General features: G+C 36.9%; 1 protein-coding gene across 1 annotated transcript; it reads right to left on the bottom strand.

Annotated features, from left to right (window-relative positions):
• Nucleotides 1-1,305: 1,305 nt before the first annotated feature.
• On the bottom strand, nucleotides 1,306-17,755 carry LOC121428155 (eukaryotic translation initiation factor 5A-1-like). Its single transcript, XM_041624748.1, has 5 exons — nucleotides 17,658-17,755; nucleotides 13,070-13,264; nucleotides 11,201-11,305; nucleotides 4,109-4,240; nucleotides 1,306-2,962 (listed from the first exon to the last, which is right to left on the bottom strand). Exons 2-5 carry the CDS (start codon nucleotides 13,229-13,231, stop codon nucleotides 2,903-2,905), a joined length of 459 nt encoding a protein of 152 aa, XP_041480682.1. The 5' UTR covers nucleotides 13,232-13,264; nucleotides 17,658-17,755; the 3' UTR covers nucleotides 1,306-2,902.
• Between the last annotated feature and the right edge of the window lie 972 nt (nucleotides 17,756-18,727).

Raw genomic sequence — 18,727 nt, 5'->3', positions numbered from 1 at the left:
TAGAGAACTTTAGCAAAAATTTAGGATGTTATTTCTCTTGTATTCTACATTGGATTTTGATCAAATCCCCAGGGAATCTTTGTTACATTTTTTGTAATTATCTTTCAAATTTGTAATCAATTACTAACATTTTGTTACATAGGGCCCCCAAATATCTACATAAAGGATGTATCATTGAACTCTTTCGGGTTAAAAACAATAAAGATCAAGTTCAAATAATGACAAAGGCAATTCGCTTATAATGCTCGCAATGAAAATCACACCAAAAATATAGAAAGGTACAATTTCTTACGTTGAATTTGAACAAATTTAATCTAAAAGCGGTGTATCAAATACAAGTAGTATTGAATTACATAGAATAATTTTTCAAAACATACATGTTTTATATATCTAACCATGATAGGCAAATATGTTTTTTTTGTGTGTGACATAAATAAACGTGTTAAATTTGGAACATGAAACCATTCCACATTTGAAGCCCTCAACATGATTACAAGAAAGAGTGTACAATGGAAATTTTAAAAAAAAGACAAACCCTCTTTTATCAAACTGCTGCCTTAGATTTTGCTCTTTTTTGATCATGCTGAATATCAACAATTTTCCAGCGAAAAAACTCTGTATATTTCACATGCAGTCTACGTTTGATATATATATATGTACACTGAATCTACTTGATGGATATATATTCCTAAGACAATGAAGAATGGGCACTGGCAGCAGCGTCAAACTCGACTGGAAATGAAGACTTCTTGGATTATCATCAATATTGAAGTATCTTATACATATACATATCTTATACCAATAATAATCTTTCTGCTCTATAAAGGCAATAATATGTATCGTACACCACATGTATACACATCATGTGCCAATGCATGGCTGAACTGCCAAGTGAAACTGGAAGGGACCGTGGAAAATTTGTTTGTCTGTCGCATAAATCTGTCTTGAACAGAAACAATAATTTTTTTTTCAATTTATTCCAACTTTTAATACACACCTGAGAGGAGTCATTTGCTTCTAAACACATCAACAAACGTCACATTGACATAAAAACTACATTGGAAGATGTTTTATGCAAAGGAAAGTTTGTGTTGTCCACCCCCCCCCCAAAAAAAAATAAAGCTATCGGAAATACTTTCCCCAATTCATACTTATGCTACAAAGCAAGCTGAATTTGTTGAAGCAGTGGATTCTTTTTTTTTGTTGGGGGGGGGGGGGGGGAGGGGGGTCTGGAACGGATCCTCTACTGTAATATAATAAAAAGAAAAACAAGTTATGTAGTATACGTTTGCCCATATGGGGGAGGGGGGGGGGTTACATGGTGAAGTCTTCTAACTTTGGCTCATATCTGCTCGTTTGCATTAAATTCTCAATAACATTCAATCAAAACAATTCGAATTTCTGACAGAAATAATCACTGAAGAATACATCTCACACAGTCCATGTGGAATTGCTCATCAATTTTACTTTTCCATGTTGGAAAATACATGAGATATAAGAATGATTTGTAACACACAAACATACCATACATACCATCCCAAACAGAAAAAAAAAGATCTGGGAAAGAGAGAAAAAGGCGATGGCAACAGAAGAAAGAATGTACAATAGATTTTCTTTTCTTTCCACATATTATTTAGATAGAAATACCCGAGGAATAAAATAGAAATAAAATAAATAAATCCTAAAATCTAGTGGAACCTCCATACTTGCAAATTCCTTGGGATCAAGAAAAACTGCTTTGCTTTTCTGTCATCTGGTAAAAATCACGGTAAAAACTAAAAAGACGAAATCAGAAACAGAGTGCCAAGAAGTTGGCCCGGTAAAAATCACAGCTTGTGAGATTTCATGTATTACTGTTTCCCTATAGAGGTTCCACATAATCTAAATATTTTGTTTGTACAGCATTGAGAATTACAAAACATCATGCAGTAACGTTTCATTTATACCTCGGTCACATCTGCTCTACCGACGGCCGTGCGGCGGCGAGTCCAAAACAGCCGTTATATTCATTTGTATTCAAACCAGCTATACTTAGCTGGTACAAAAAATGTTTAAACGGCTGTTTTCGACTCGTTGTAGAGCAAATGAGACCGAGAAATCAGTATTCATTATTGGTCTTCGTTGAAGTCTATCTCTAAAACTACATTATTAATTCAAATCCTCATCAAGGAATGGATATAGACCATGCTTTCCGAAAGCTGGAAGGGGAATACCCTCAATCATTTAGGGGTAACCCCCTTCTAGTTTGAGATATATACGTGGCATGCAAAAATAACAGGGCGTTCCAGGCCATTAGATTGTCATCTTTTAATTTTTTTTTTCATTTCTATTTCACTGCATTAAATTAAACACAGCGGCATACATACAAGATTTGTGGTCAATACAATTATGATCTGTCGGGTTGCTCTGACAGTTGCACTGTCTTGTAAAGCTGGGAGGGTCATCAGGAATTAAAAGGCTTTCAATCATTTACAAAACAACATATATATACCATGATCATCATCAAGATCATTGATCATTATTACTTGGAGTGAATTAGAAGACAAATTACAGTATTGTTGTGAGAATTTTTTTTTTATTTCTCGATTTTTTAATTTATTTTTTGGGGGGAGGAGGTTAAAAATATGTTTGACCTAGAACTCCTACACAAGATTCCAACCATTACCTTTTTCTTTTTTTTGGGGGGGGGGGTTGCATCAGCAGAGATAGCATGATACTGGAAAGTTTTCAGACAATGGAGAGATGTGGGATTCTATTTTTGAAGCAAAAAAAATAAAAGAGAGGAAAAAAAAGGTTGATTGAAGCTTGGATGAGCCTGTGCACAAAGCTTGGCGGTGCTCCCTCTTAGCCTCTGACTGGCCACTCTGTGATCACATGATATCCATCCACCAGCTGTTTATTTTTAATTAAGCGGCTTTGTTCCCACCACGGCTTCCTCACCCATCGCAGTGAGGACAGTGCACTGAGAATAAATCATAAAAAAAATTGAAAGGATGAACCCTTAATAGTAAGTTGGTTACACATGTAAGGACAAGGCAAAAGCAATTTTGTGTCTCGTCCACTTATGAAAATAACCAGAAAAATCGTGAATTGCGAGGGCATGCAAGAGAATTATATCAAAACTTCATTGTGAAATGACTGGGATGGAATAACACTTGTCATAAGAGCCTTGCATGAAAAACCTAACCATGTGACCTTCGACTGCAGCAATACATGCAGGTCCCCCAAGTCCATCTACCATCCAAGTTTGGTTGAAAAGTAATTTTCGGTTGCAAAGTTAGGTCTCATATGAGAGTCTTGCATGTAAACTTTCACGTTGACCTGAAATGACCTATGACCTTACCATGTGACCTCTGACTGCAGCATAACATACAGGTCCTCCCAAGTCCATCTACCATCCAAGTTTGGTTGAAAAGCGACTTACAGTTGTGGAGTAAGGTGCCATAAGAGAGTCTTGAATGTAAACTTTCATGTTGACCTGAAATGACCTATGACCTTACCATGTGACCTCCAACTGCAGCAAAACATGCATGTCCCCCAAGTCCATCTACCCTTCAAGTTTGATTGAAAAGCGACCAACGGTTGTGGAGTTAGGTGCCATAAGAGAGTCTTGCATGTAAACTTTAACATTGACCTGAAAATGACCTTTGCTGATTTCTGTGTAACATTACCATCTTATTGTACTTTTTCTTCACTGGATTCAAGGAAACTGGTTTAAATGCTGAGAAATATTTGCCTGGTTCCAGGCCATGAGCTCGACTTGCAGCTGGCGGAAACCGAGAGCATGCTGCAGAAGACTGAACTCCAGACACAATGCTAGCAATTTTGCCATTGAAGTAGTTGCCAAATTCATTGGCAAGTGCCAAATAATGAATTCATGCATTAATTAGCATAATCAATTAAAATCAACTGGAATAATTTTGGTGAAATTGATAATCAAATTGTGGAGATTACGTCATTAGTGACGTGTGTGCCAATTTGAGATCTGAGATCGGGGGGGGGGGGGGGGGTGGGGGGACAAAAACATCCCCCACTCCTCTCGGGCTATGCAATTTCAAAATAGCCTGGGCTATTTTACAGGGTTAACCAGAATGACCCATATACTCACCATAAATTGCTCATCATTTTCGATCTTCTTTTTAATGTCATTGCCTACTTCACCATCAGGAAGTTTAATATCACTGCGGATACCACCACTGTCGTCCATTAGAGACAAGAACTCATCGTCCATATCAACGTACTGTAGGGAAGCAAGAAAAGAGATGCAGTACGAATATTGATAATACAAGCTTTGGTAAGAGATTTCATTAAAAAAAATTCCCCTTGCCTACAGTGCAAGTCAAATCAGTTGAACATGTACGTCGACCACATATGGCAAAGCACGGCAAAAGTGGTGAAGGGTTTTCGCTGCTTATTTTTTCTTTTGTTACATGTATATTGATTTGATGGTTGTAAACCTTTGAAATTCAATATAACATATAAAAAAAAAGTGGTGAAAGGTAGGAGAGATAGATATATCAATAACCCATATTTTGACAAGAGATTTTAAAATACAGTCTGACCTCTCTTATCCAGCCTCCCCTTATCATATCTCTCTATTATCCGGACGCACACTTGCCACAAGTTTTTTCTTTTCTTTTCAATGATACCTCTAGAGGGAGATAAGGTTCAATCTAAAATTCATACGCAAACTCACTTTAATTACAGTCTGACCTCTCTTATCCGGCCTCCCCTTATCCGGATCTATTATCCGGACGCACACTTGCCGAGATTTTTTTTCTCTTTTTTTCAAATTCAATCTGGTACGTGGGGAAATGCGACTTCAATTTAAAGATAAATTCCAGTTTTGGTAACGACCTCAAAATGACTTTTTACAGAATCTAATACAATGACCGCTGAAGTGTCTGTTTGTATGAATAAAAAATATGGACCAAAGGATTCTGGAAGAAATTGTGTAATTGCTGAGAAATAAGCGCAGATTCGGTCACTCCCGTCGGGTCTTTATTCCAGAAATATTAATACACTCTCCCATGTGTGCCTTTCTGTGTTGGTGATCTTCAGTGTGAACATTTTTCAGCGTAGATTTCAAGATTTCACAAAGTTCAGTTTATGTAACTGTACCAGATCTAGATCCTCGATGATATACGGACAATTAAGCCTTGTTTTACAGACTTTCTCATGAACTCATGTTCACTGCAACTACTGGAATTTCTCTTTAAACTCAATCCTACTCAAACTCACTTTGACTACGCATATTTCCTAATATAATCTACTTACAAAATTATTTTTATAAAAATATCTCATCCAAATCAGTGAAAGAACTTTGACAAGATAATTTTCGAGTAAATAGGGCACAGCACAACCATTTTATCATGTTCTCTTTTTTATTTCAGTTAAAACTAGCACATTAATGATGTGGAGGTCATCTGGCATCTCGCAAGGAAATTTAACACAATTTTGATTACAGCCCAGTTGACACTGTAGTGAATTATATTGGTGACATTAATTTAGGAAACAGAATTGAAATTGATGAAGAAATGACATAGAAGTATTTTTAGTGATTTATGAATAAATTTTGTATAAAATTTATCAAATTAGCATAAATAATTTTCTAGTCAAATTCCTAAATTCTGTGTCGAAACTTTAACCTCATGTAGCGCTCTCTGATGGAACAAAAATCAAAATCAGTCAACAAATCCATATTTTTTGTGAGTTTTAAAAAATTGGCATAAATTAGCATACTCAAAATTTTTTCAAAATTCTGTGTTGAAATTTCGTATCCCCACCTAGTGCTATCATATAAAGCAAAAAATGAAATCAACAAATGAAGGAGAAAAAGCATTCTTTGTGATTTATGAATAAATTTTGCATAGGGTAAATATGGATAATTTTCTAGTCAAAATTTCAAAGTTCTATGTACATGTTTGGGTGAACCTCATTGCAGCTCTACCAGATGGAGGAAAACCAAGTGGAATGCCTCTGGCAGTCTCACCTACATCACGCGATTCAATATAGCAGCAGTGCTGACTTTGACAACTACTTTAAAATAATTATTCACAAAAAACACCATTCATATAATGATACAGTGTGTTCATTGATATTTGACCTTGATTATGTGATCTTAAACTTGTCAGTGATACTTGATTACCCCTATATCCACATTTCATACACTGTATAGACTTTGAAAGTTATGACAGCAATCTAATAATTACCTCTAAAATGGCCAAAGTTCAATGATCTTAAATGACATTTGGCTTTTGTTATGTGACCTGAAACTCGCATGAGATGTTCAATGATACCTGATGACTCTTATGTCCAAGTTTTATGAACTCGACCAACATACTTAGTTATAATGGTAATTCAACAAATACCCCCAACATGGCCAAAGTCCATTGACCTTTGACCTTGGTCATGTGACCTGAAACTCGCACAAGATGTTCACTGATACTTGGTTACTCTTATGTCTACATTTTGTGAACTAGACAATACACTTACATAGATATGATGGTAATTCATCAAATACCCCCAACATGGCCAAAGTTCATTGACCTTAAATTAGTAATGTAGCTCGGTTCCTTCAACTTGGTCCGAACCCGGCTTGTAAATCTTATCAGAATCATAGCTCGACCCGGAGAGGCCCGGTAACCCGGTCCGGCTAAAATTGATTTATGTCCATGCAAAAGTACAATGTTTTGACCTACTTGACTCTTATCTGTGACCGACATCACCTTCTGACCTTGTTCTCAAAAGACGATACAAACCCCCAAAATATTCACTGTCTTTATCATCCAGTAGTAATGTAGAGAAGGGGTTGGAGACGATACAAGGCCAACTGGCAATCCCTCACATGCTTATCACCAGTGCAGCGGTCAACAGCAGAGTCTGTGCACCGCTAGTGATTTACTACGAAACATGTGCTTTGAAATGATTTTTTTGTGTGTGTGTGTGAAATCAAGAGGCAGATTACAAACCACATTGTTTATTATGTTATCATTCTGGTGACCCAATTTTCAAACGGGCTCTCACAGAGATTGTTTCTGTCTATCATAGGGCAGATTTTTTCGGAGGGGTGGAGGTGGTAGGAAGAGTGAATTTCTGAGCGTATTTCATTCTTCATATTTGCATTGAAGCAATAGAATATTTTACTCAAACTATTTTTGTGTATGATTTATTTTTATCTGTCTTATTCTAGCCTTCAGCTACCGGTAATATTTTTTATAAAATATTTTTTAAAGAAAAAATGAATCAAAATACATTTTTATTTCATATTAAACTTTGACAATGGGTCCAATATCATCCTACCCCCATATCATCCATTTAGTCATTTCACGTTTTTTTGTTGTTTTTACTCTTGTACACGTACCCCCCCCCCCTTCTCTCCCTCTAACGGCACCCTCCTCTCCTCCTCTTCTCGTCCACCTTCTTTAATGTATCCTTTAAATGGGAATTAAATTGTTTTGCACCCAGCCGAGCTATTATTTTCGGATCACCGACTTTGTGGAAAATGTCAACACAACAGGGTTTTTTTTTTGGGGGGGTGGGCTTTTATGGTTAGCAGAAAAAACTGGTATAAAAGATATCTCAATAAACCGGACAGATTATTTTACCAAAAAAGAGAATATTCTGCATGTCATCACAGTTATAATATCAAAAGGAAAACTTCTTGAGTTATGACCATGCCTAATGGACCAACTGGCCTTTACTTGTAAACAAATTGGACATTCTCACCCAGTGAAACCATTACCAGAGATGCCAACTTTTGGAAATCAGAACTAGGGAGGATTTGCAACCGACACCAAATTATGTGCGCGTAGCGCTCGACCCTTGCGGCCGGGGTCCAGGGCCCACCTTAGGGCCCTGGAAGCTCTGGGTTTCTAGATGCTCTCTGGTGCAATCTGACCCTTCTTTTGGAGCATTTCACATGTTTTTAAAAAATCATTTTTCCCACTTTTTTAACATAAAAAATATCAAATGTGCATTTTTACATGTAAAAAAAAATGAGGGGACAATAGAAGAAAAGTACCCGTTCAACAATAAATACAGTAGTAAGGAGGAATCCGAGGAATTATCAGCAATAGGCAGGTTATGTTCCACTATAAATCCAATAAAGAAAAGCTCAGCACGGGTAACGTCTACCTGTAAAGATCTTGTCTTCGCAATGTCCGTATGCCGTTTGCTCCCGGCCAAACTGCTTCCGAATATCATCACGACCTCCGTGCTCAACCGAAATGTCCACGCTTCAAATTGGGCAAAATGCATGGTAAATTCCTCTTTCCGACTTCCGAATACACGGGTACTAGAGACTGTATTCAGTCTTAAACTTCTGAGACCATTTCTTGGTCTTCTTTTGTTGATTTTCCACCATTTCGTGTCAATATCAACCCATCAACACGCCGAAATCACACACCGATATTCCACCGCAAGACTCGACAAATCTAGCGGCCGCGAGCGCACACGGCTCACGAAGCAAGCCGGGCCTACCAGCCTGGTGCACAGTGGATTCCCGTTGGGCATATCACATGCACCAGCTTTCCGCTGCTCCTTATTTGTCTGCCTTTAACACAGAATTTAGTGGCAGCGAACGTAATGGAGTTAATACATGCTAAAGTTAGCAGACGATACATGTACTTCCAATCCAATTTGATCAATGCAAAAAAAATTGTAATTTCGGGAGGATAAGGATGGTAATCGTAAGGGCGGGAGTTGGGATGAATTTTCGGGAGCCTCCCGATGAAATCGGGAGGGTTGGCATCTCTGCATTACTCTCAGCCAATCACATGACCAGTCAGATGATATCACATGGTAGGTACTGCATTCATGTGCGCCGTTAGCCAGCTAGCTATAGGATATCATCTCGATCCCTCATGCATCACACACAAGGCCATGACTCAGGAGGTTCGATCATGATGGGGAAAAAAAGAAAATAAGGTAGGGATGGTTGGCCTGTCCGCTCGACCATCACACTAGGTACATGTAGATGGATTGCTTGTTAAAAATAGTTTCACAACTTTTATTGCGGTGACAAATAACACCTCAAATATAACCAAACAATCCGGGTTTATTTACCGAGTTCGAGGGATTCAAAGTGAAACCCGGCCCGTAAAGCTCAGAGCCGGTCAATGCCAACTCGGCAGGATTCAGCCCGGTAAACAATCCGAGCTACAGCACTACCATAAATGACCTTTGACCTTGGTCATGTGACCTGAAACTCGGACGAGATGTTCAAAGATACTTGATTACTCTTATGTCCAAGTTTCATGAATCAGATCCATAAACATTCAAAGTTATGATGGTAATTCAACAGATACCCCAAATTCGGCCTAACTTCATTGACCCTAAATGACCTTTGTCATGTGACGTGAAACTCAAGCAGGATATTCAGTTATACTTGATTAACCTTATGTCCAAGTTTCATGAACTAGGTCCCTATATTTTCTAAGTTATGACATTTCAAAAACTTAACCTTCGGTTAATAAGATTTTGATTCCCCCAACATGGCCAAAGTTCATTGACCTTAAATGACATTTGACCTTGGTCATGTGACCTGAAACTCGGTTGAGATGTTCAAAGATACGTGATTACTCTTGTGTCCAAGTTTCATGAATCAGATCCATAAACTTTGAAAGTTATGATGGTAATTCAACAGATACCCCAAATTTAGTCAAAGTTCATTGACCCTAAATGACCTTTGTCATGTGACATGAAACTCAAGCAGGATGTTCAGCAATACTTGATTAACCGTATGTCCAAGTTTCTAAACAAGGTCCATATATTTTTTAACTTATGACATTTCAAAAACTTAACGATAGGTTAATAAGATTTTGATTCCCCCAACATGGTCTAAGTTCATTGACCCTAAAGTTGTGCTGTCATTTCAAAAACGGTTCGGTTAAGAATTGGTGTTGACGCCGCTGTTGCCGTTGGAAAAGCGGCGCCTATTATAGTCTCACTCTACTTCGCAGGTGAGACAAAAATAAAATTGGTCAACAAATAACGAGGCATTTTCTGTGATTAATGAATAAATTAGCTTAAATAATTTTCAACTCAAAATTTCTAAATTCTGTGAGAAGTTTGGTGAACTTCATGAAGTTCTATCAGATGGGAGGAAAAAAATCAAAATCGGTCAACAAATAAAGGAGCATTTTTATGAATTTTGGAAAATGTGCATAAATTAGAATACAAAATGAGTTTCAAAATTCTGTGTAGAAGTTGTGAATTCCCCACCTAGTGCTATCATATAAAGCAAACAGAATTAAAATCGGACTTGAAATGAAGAAGCAGCATTTTTAAATTGTGGGCATCGACAGACGACGTACGCCACACTACGGCTATGAGCCGTGGCCCTCGCTATTTACGGTCAAGTCTTGCGGATCTTTCGAGACCAAATTTGCGACGCCCAGGTAGACTAGCAGCTTGGAAATTATGTAACATTTTGTAAGCGGATGTCCAACACAAATTTGCTCAAAGACGTGACCCCCCCCAAACAAGTTTCATCTCTATGCCGCCGTGCAAAATTTTTTGAACGGACCCTCATTGTCAAGTCTTGCGCATATTTTGAGACCAAATTTGAGACGCCCTGGTAGCGGCTCTAAAATTACGCAATATTTTGTAAGCGGAAATCAAACACAATTTGCTCAAAGACGTGATTCCATGTACAAAGACAATGCACATTGCGTTTTTTACCCCCAAATCATAAATGGATGATATTTTCACTTTAGTTGCAATAAGCGGCGGCGATCTTAAGGAAGGGGGGGGGGGGTCAATTTGACCCCTCCCTCATATTCCTGATCTGAAATAGTCCATTTAAATTAGGGTTAAATGGAACATGAGTGAATTAAAAGACAAATTCAAATGTGGCACTTTAATAGTGTTGATGTTTCATCAACATCAATATCAGCCACATCATTGTATCTAATTTCATATTTTTGTTGCGCAGATGCATCTCTTTCTACACATCAGATGTCCATATGCGAGACAGTGGAAAAGATATATTTTGTGTTGTCTCTGCATGCAAAGTCAGTATAAGTAGAAAGACAAGGCATAATACAAATAATATACCTATTCCTTCCCGATATTCATGAAATCAAAGGCAAAATGGTTTTCAAATGACCAGCTCAGATGTCTGATACAAGAAATAATTACTGATATTTACTGCTACAGTATATTGCCAACCCAGTATGGTTAGACGATAATGACTTACCTGAAAATCTTTACGGGTAACGTTTGGAACATTCATGTTATGGGTGGATGGGCAAATATCTTCATATTTTTTATTGGTGAATATATCTATTGCAACAAGATGAACCTGCATGGTATGAGAAAGTAAAAAAAGAATTATGAGCAAAGTTTGAAAAAGGTCTATTTCCAATAAATCAAGAGGACACAACCTTTCACATACACTGTAAAAAGTTTTGAATAAATAACTATGCCCAGTGGGCCAGTTGCTACATAGAGCAAGTAAAAGCTGCTATTCTACCAGAGTTGCTATGAAATGGGCCCCAGGTCTATCAAATTTCTTCATCCTGCTACATGTATGTATTAAAAGCCATGCTTACGTAATAAATAATATCTTGCTTTGAAATCACATTGAAAGAAATGAAAGGTCATTTGACCAAAATTGTCCATGAAGTAACTACAAACTGGTCTATTCATGTATGATAAATTGTAGATTTTTTTAACATCATATATGCAATAGCTGTGTACATGTACATGTAGCTATTAAAGGTCAAGTCCACCTCAGAAAAATTTTGATTTGAATCAATAGAGAAAAATCAGTCAAGCACAATGCTGAAAATTTCATCAAATTTGGATGTAAAATAAGAAAGTTATGACATTTCAAAGTTTCACTTATTTTTAACAAAATAGTTATATGAACGAGCCAGTTACATCCAAATGAGTCGATGATGTCACTCACTATTTTTGTGTTTTATTGTTTGAATTATACAAATTTCAATTTTTAAGAATTTGACGATTAGGACCTCCTTGCCTGAAGCACAAAATGTTAGAATAATGGAATTCCACATGTTCAGGGAGGAATGAAACTTCATTTCAAATGACAATGACAAGAAAATAAAAATATTTCATATAATAAAATACAAAAGAAATAGTGATGTCATCAGTTACTCATTTGCATGCGGACCGATATGTGCATATAACTGTTTTGTGAAATGAAGCGAAATTTTAAAATGCCATAACTTTCTTATTTTACATCCGATTTTGATGAATTTTTCAGTGTTATGCTTGTTGATTTTTTTCTCGTTTTATTCAAATCAAGTTTTTGCTGGGGTGGACTGGACTTGTCCTTTAATTAATCTGTGGGGAAACTAGGCTTGGGTTAATACGTTTACAAAATGATGATGGTGTAAAGCAATCAAAGAAATTTTGTTTTTGATACAATGGCACTTGTTTCAGTTTAGTGCTGGCGAAGCAGCATCATAGGGTTTCCAATGTAACAGGAGATTCTACCCGCATTTCTCAGTCAACAATAGGTCTTCGTCAGTAGGAATTCAACTCGATTTATCAACCATTTTTTTTCACGATGACACGTCTCATTAGTAGCCTAACATGTGTCCATATGTAAAATGAGAATTTCCATATTTTCAGAAAGCTTTGGAGGGTTTGTTTCCCCCCCCCCCCCATTCTAGTTAACCATAACTGCCCAAACATGGCAATAATTTAATATTCAAACAAGCAATATCATGAAAGGATCTAGGTCTTAAAAAGTCTCAATATGACTGAACACGACACAACGCTAAAATGTCTAACATTTTTAGCCCTACTTGATACCTGTAATCAGGGGCAGATCCAGGAATTTTTCAAGGGGGGGGGGGACATTATTCCAAGGAAAAATTTGACCAGCCAAAAGAATTAAATCAAAGTAAATTGAAAAAAAAAGGTCTTTACTTTCAAAGGGGGGGGGCACGATGTTTTTAGCAGCATTTTTACATTACAAATTTAAATGTGCCTCTCAAAAGGCGGGGGAGGGCACTGGCTGGCATTGCCCCCCCCCCCCCTCCCGCTGAATCTACCAGTGCCTGTAATTGTTATTTACTAAAATCTTTCTACTTACCTTTGCATGACCGTGCTTTCCGGTCTTAGAAGTTGACATTTCTACAATTTTGCAGGGTCTATTCTTAATGAGAACGAATCCATTTTTGCGAAGGGCAGAGCATTGCTGTGGATAATGTTTGGCAGCTCCAGACTCGCCTTGTCCAAATTCATCATCAGACATTGTTAAAGTATTGAGAGTTTCTTTTTTGGAATTCTGGACAAAATAAAAAAAAGGCAAGACATTCTAAAGATTGCTGCAATGTCATGTGCATATTATTTTATATCTCTCTCTCTGTAACTTGAACACTGAGACTTGTACACAAGTTTAAAACAAAAGTCATATGCACTAGGGTATAACAATAGGGAATAATTTTGCTTTTCACATTTGATGGGCATTTTTGGTCCTAAGAAGGAAACACTAATCGCATTTGACCTTGTTCATGACTAAAAGAATAGGAATCGCATGTGACCGGGATCTGGATTATTTCTATTCAGAATAAAATATTAGGGACCACTCTAGACAATAAAACAAATGGAAAACAAAATTGTCAGAAAACTGAAAATTCCCCATGCTAACCAAATTTATTGACAACAATGGACAAAGTTAATACTAGTCTTAATACCATTAACTTTTCTACATTCAGGGCTCGACATGAGCAGTGGCCCGGGGCAACCTAAATTGTGAGTCAGGCATTTTTTAGAAAACCCACACTTGGTGGCCCGGTCAGGCTACCAAAGTTTTGATAAATTGTAATGTTTTCTATAGGCCACAAATTTGCAATGAGGGCCACCAAAATTATTAAATTACTTTGGAGGACCGATCGGGCTATTAACTTTTCTATATTCAGAGCTCGACATTAGCAGTGGCCCGGGGCAACCTAAATTGTGAGTCGGGCAACCTAATTTTTTTTGATAACCCACACTTGGCCCGGTCAGGCTACCAAAGTTTTGATAAATTGTAATGTTTTCTATAGGCCACAAATTTGCAATGCGGGCCACCAAAATTATTAAATTGATTACTTTGGAGAACCGATCAGGCTATTAACTTTTATATTCAGAGCTCGACATTAGCAGTGGCCCGGGGCAACCTAAATTGTGAGTCGGGCAACCAAATTTTTTTGAAAACCCACACTTGGTGGCCCAGTGTGGAGCCAGTTACTATATTGAACAAGTGCAACAGTCTGTACTCGACAGGAAGAAAATAATTTTTTTAAAACTTGACTTTAATCACTTGGTAGGGGAGAGTGGGGTATATATAAGGCCACCTTTTTTATAATTCCAAATAACGTAAAACAGTAGAAACATAAGACTTCTATTACAACACCAAGAGTAGAATGACATTTTCCATGAGAAATGTTTAATAGAACTAATCAGCCTCATTTGAATATTAATAAGCCATACATATTTTTGTCTGGAGGCCTTATTTGCTCCACCAAAATGGGGCATACATGTACAAGGCTCCACATTAACTTTTTCTAGTGGTGGCCCATTCGGGCCACCAAAACCTTCAAATAATTTTTTTGGTGGCCCATTAGTAAAGTTTGGTGGCCCGAAAAATATAAAGAAAAACATTAATTAAAAATGAATAAAACAAATTTCTGAAATATTAATTCTCCAGCCGCTACCACTAAGTTACTTCACTTTGTACATCTTGTATGTAAATCGTGCTTGCTGTTATTTTACTTTGCTTATTGATTTGTGGTAATATATAAAATTATTCTATCATTCTAAATATGAAATGATTGAAAGAGAACAAAAGAATCGTATTGTTCCCAGGTATTACAACTATATAATATTATAGGACAAAATCACAGAAAGATATGCTGCAAAATTAGAACAATGCATAAAAGGGGGAAACAAAACTAATTTTTAGAATTTTATATTGAAAAAAAGAAAACAAAAATTATAAAATAAGTGAAATAAAACAAAGGAAAGAAAATGAAGAAAAAAAAGAACAGGAAAAAAATTAGAGAAAAAAACAAAAGAAAAATTAATAAGACAAAATTAATAAAAAATGGGGAAAATTATTATCATTATTCAGTACAAACATATTCTTAAATCAGGCATTTTCAATGGGAAGGGGTATAAATAGTTTAATCACTATAAAAAAATGAAAGAAAAAAATAAGAAAACGGCCAAAGTTATATCTGGAAAAACAGTGAGAAAAGTCCTTCCCAATATTTGACAAAATGATGGAAAAATTCACATTTCATATCAATGAAATACCTTCCCAAAGTATTTACTTCCTTAAGAGTAGTTTAAGAAGTCATTTATAAACAAGAAAGAAAGAAGCTGTCCGTTTTCTTTCGACACAGCTTCGAAAGAAACCTACACACGTGGGACTGTGATGTACTCACCTATGAGTTTTATGTGTATTAATGCATTTGGAAATCGGTCTTTTTGAGTCAAAAGAGAGGTCATAATTCCTCGTTTTCATGCTTGCAAATAATCAGGATTTAGTAATATGGACTGTAGAAGGGCCTTTTTATTGGTGTAAAATGTGACTTTGACGTAGATTTTCAAAGCTCTGTGGAAGATTTCTTAGCAGTAACATTTCGTATCGCAGCTCCGAGTCTGAATATTTTGCTAGCGCACAGCTAGCTGCAGTGGTTTCATGCTTGCAAGCTCACGCACGCCTAACCCAGGGAGCGCCGGCGCCCAGGAGCTTACCGTTATGATTCACAACAAAAACGGCTGATCGAGACTGGGGAGGAGAGAACTTTTCACTTTTTTGAGGTTTCAGTCTGTGCCTCGACGTCAGGATTCTACCACTCGTTAGACCTTCATCCATATAATCGTGGTAAGTGCATAATTTGTTTTCACAATTTATCTTGCTAGATATTTTGACCATAATCTACCCTTGTCCTGTGAGTATGGGTAAATTCACGGTAAGCTCCTGGGCGCAGCTGGCTGAATATATACTGTATGCTGTAGTGGTAGGCCTCCAAACTGTCATGACTATGCAATCTTTGTGTGTAGATTAACAAAAAGGGCGCATGACGAATTGGCTTGCAATTTCAACTGAAGAAAGTTGATAAATGCGTGCAAAATCGGGAGAAAAATTGCGCTACTTTGAAAATTATTGGTTGCCCGATTCGGGCCACCAAAACTTAACATTTTTTCAATAATGGTTGCCCGAGGTGAATTTCTGGTGGCCCTGGGCCACCGCTAATGTCGAGCCTTGCATGTATGAGACTGCCTGAATAAAACCTATTTTATGTTACTGCATTCAAAGTAAATTAGTTCAGTTGCTTTGATAAAATCATTGAACATTTACTGATAACAATATTAGGAACATTTATTTACCAAAACATGCCCATTCTAGGAACAATTTATTAATCCTATTCAATATAATGGAAAAAAAGATTCTCGATTGTGTTTTCTAATGTCACAGTTATATTTTTGTGCATCTATCATCTATGTGTTTTATTGGTATTTAATAATTATAATAATGGTCAGTTTTTGTATAGTGCATAACACATAACAAATATTGTCTCTATGGGCTTTCTCAAAATGTAGTCTTATCTCATAAAAAAAAATCCAGAATTGCATGCAAAGTGAATGGGCGCGCATAAATGGGGGCAATTTTTTTTGTTCAATCTGAAAATCACTGCCGTAAGTTTTTTCAAAGAAAATCATATATTTCTTTCATTTTTATGAGATATCTGGCACACAGTGTAAGGAACATTATCAACTGAAAGATCTTGTGAAATAAAAAGAAATTCATGTTAAAATTAAATCTTAACTCAAATTGTTAGGTTCGCAGACTTGAAGACCACCATCAGAAATAAATGTAGAAAATATACAATCAAGAAATCCTCTCAGCTAATTATTTTCAGCCTAGATTATCCCTTTAAAATTAATAAAAATAACTGTTATTTAGATCAATTCCCTGGCATGCCTGGTCAGCTCCTGAGCTAGTCCAGTGTCTTCATCAAAACTATTAAAATAGAATTGAAGTCCTTAGAATAAAGGTCCTTAATGTTTCAAATAAGCCTAGGCTATAGGCCTACACTCAAGTCTTGTTGCAACAGTATTGCCACATACAGTTGCAACCATGACTAATCCAAATCATGCCAACCAGCCATTGAATTCTGCTCGTGTACGCACGTACATGTACAGTACCGGTACCGTACTTGCATTTGCACAGCAATGGCAAAATTTTGTTCATTCATTCAAGTCTCAAAAATCTATTTCACTCGACAACGATTTTCAATATTATTAATATGAATATCTATAATAATCAATTCAACAACATAAAAAATATTCTGAGGAGCTATAAGTCTTGACCTATAACAAATTAGTACAATAAACTTAGTAAAATACCGTTGCTTCAAACTTTTCAATTCAACAACATGGCAATTGGAATTCATTCATCACCCAGTACGGTACCGTAGTCGCAATATACGGACGGACTGTTCATCACCACACAATTCTGCAACATCACCACTACCTTACATCATGTTGCTGGACATAATATTGCAAATTTTCACAGAATACCGAATGAAATAATGTTCCTTAGTTAAATGACTCTCTTAAAATTAAAAGTATACTTTTCAAATGCAAATAAAGGACTAATCAAATAATTATAGGAAAGCAATACTCACACGTGCACAAAGCAACAGAGAGAAGGAAAGAGCTCGCTAGGATATCTGTTGCTGCGCATGCGCTCCGTGCGTCACGAAAGCGCGCCATCTAATGTGAACTTACTTCGGGGCGACTAAAATCAAACTTGTTAATTATTTTTATGAGCGTAGTAGATATTCTTCTTCCATGAATGTTTCAAATTCCAAACAACAACAAACGGGTTTCACGAGCCAAACAGCGACGTTGAAGGCAAATTCGTCCCATCCCTGCCATTCCCAATTTAAGCCAATTCAAGCAAGGTTTTGTCAGGCGCGTAGCAGGGGGGGCGGTCCCCCCCCCAAAAAAAAAAATCCCAATAAGAAAAACAAGAAGGGGAAAAAGAGAGGAGAAAAGGAAAAGGGAAGGGAGGAAGGGAATAAACGTAGCTTTGTGGGGTTTTTTTCTTTTTGTTCTTTATATAGGAATTTTGCTTCCGCGCTGGGCGCGGTTAAATGACAATCTTGAAATTCTCCATCGTCTCACCCACCCTTTCTCTAACCCTGTTTTTCCACCTCAGCCAGGGGCGGATCCAGCTTTCGCCTATAGGGGGGAGGGGCCAAAAATATTTTGATCAACATTTTTCTCGATCGGCCGCTACAATCTGGCTTTTTTTGGGGGGGGGGGGGGTTCAGGGCTTAGTCCTAACTAAAGACTGAAGTTTTAATATGTTATGTGGTCTTCATATATAACTCGAGCGCGAAGGGCGAGCTAAAAATCTTGATATTTTATGTCCTTAGAACTGAAGATTCAGAGTAGTTTTTATAATCATGAACAAAGATAAGTATCAAACTAAACAATGCGAGCGCGAAGTGCGAGACGAAATTTTATCATATAGTAACGTGAAAAAGGACTCAATTAGGACTGTTTTAGTGATTAATAAAGAAGATACAAGTATCACCAATTAAATAGTGAGAGTGCGAAGCGCGAGTTCAAAATTTCTGATATTCCGACCTGAAAAAATGAACAGTCTAAGCGCGTTTTTATTTAAATAAACAAGCTGTGTGTCTCAAACAATTAAATGCGAGCGCGAAGACAAGTATGAGCTTAATTT

The sequence above is a fragment of the Lytechinus variegatus genome, chromosome 14, assembly GCF_018143015.1.
Source record: "Lytechinus variegatus isolate NC3 chromosome 14, Lvar_3.0, whole genome shotgun sequence".
Lineage (NCBI taxonomy): Eukaryota > Metazoa > Echinodermata > Echinoidea > Temnopleuroida > Toxopneustidae > Lytechinus > Lytechinus variegatus.
The sequence above is the reverse complement of the archived record's forward strand: the minus strand, read 5'-3'. Positions and strand labels throughout refer to the sequence as shown.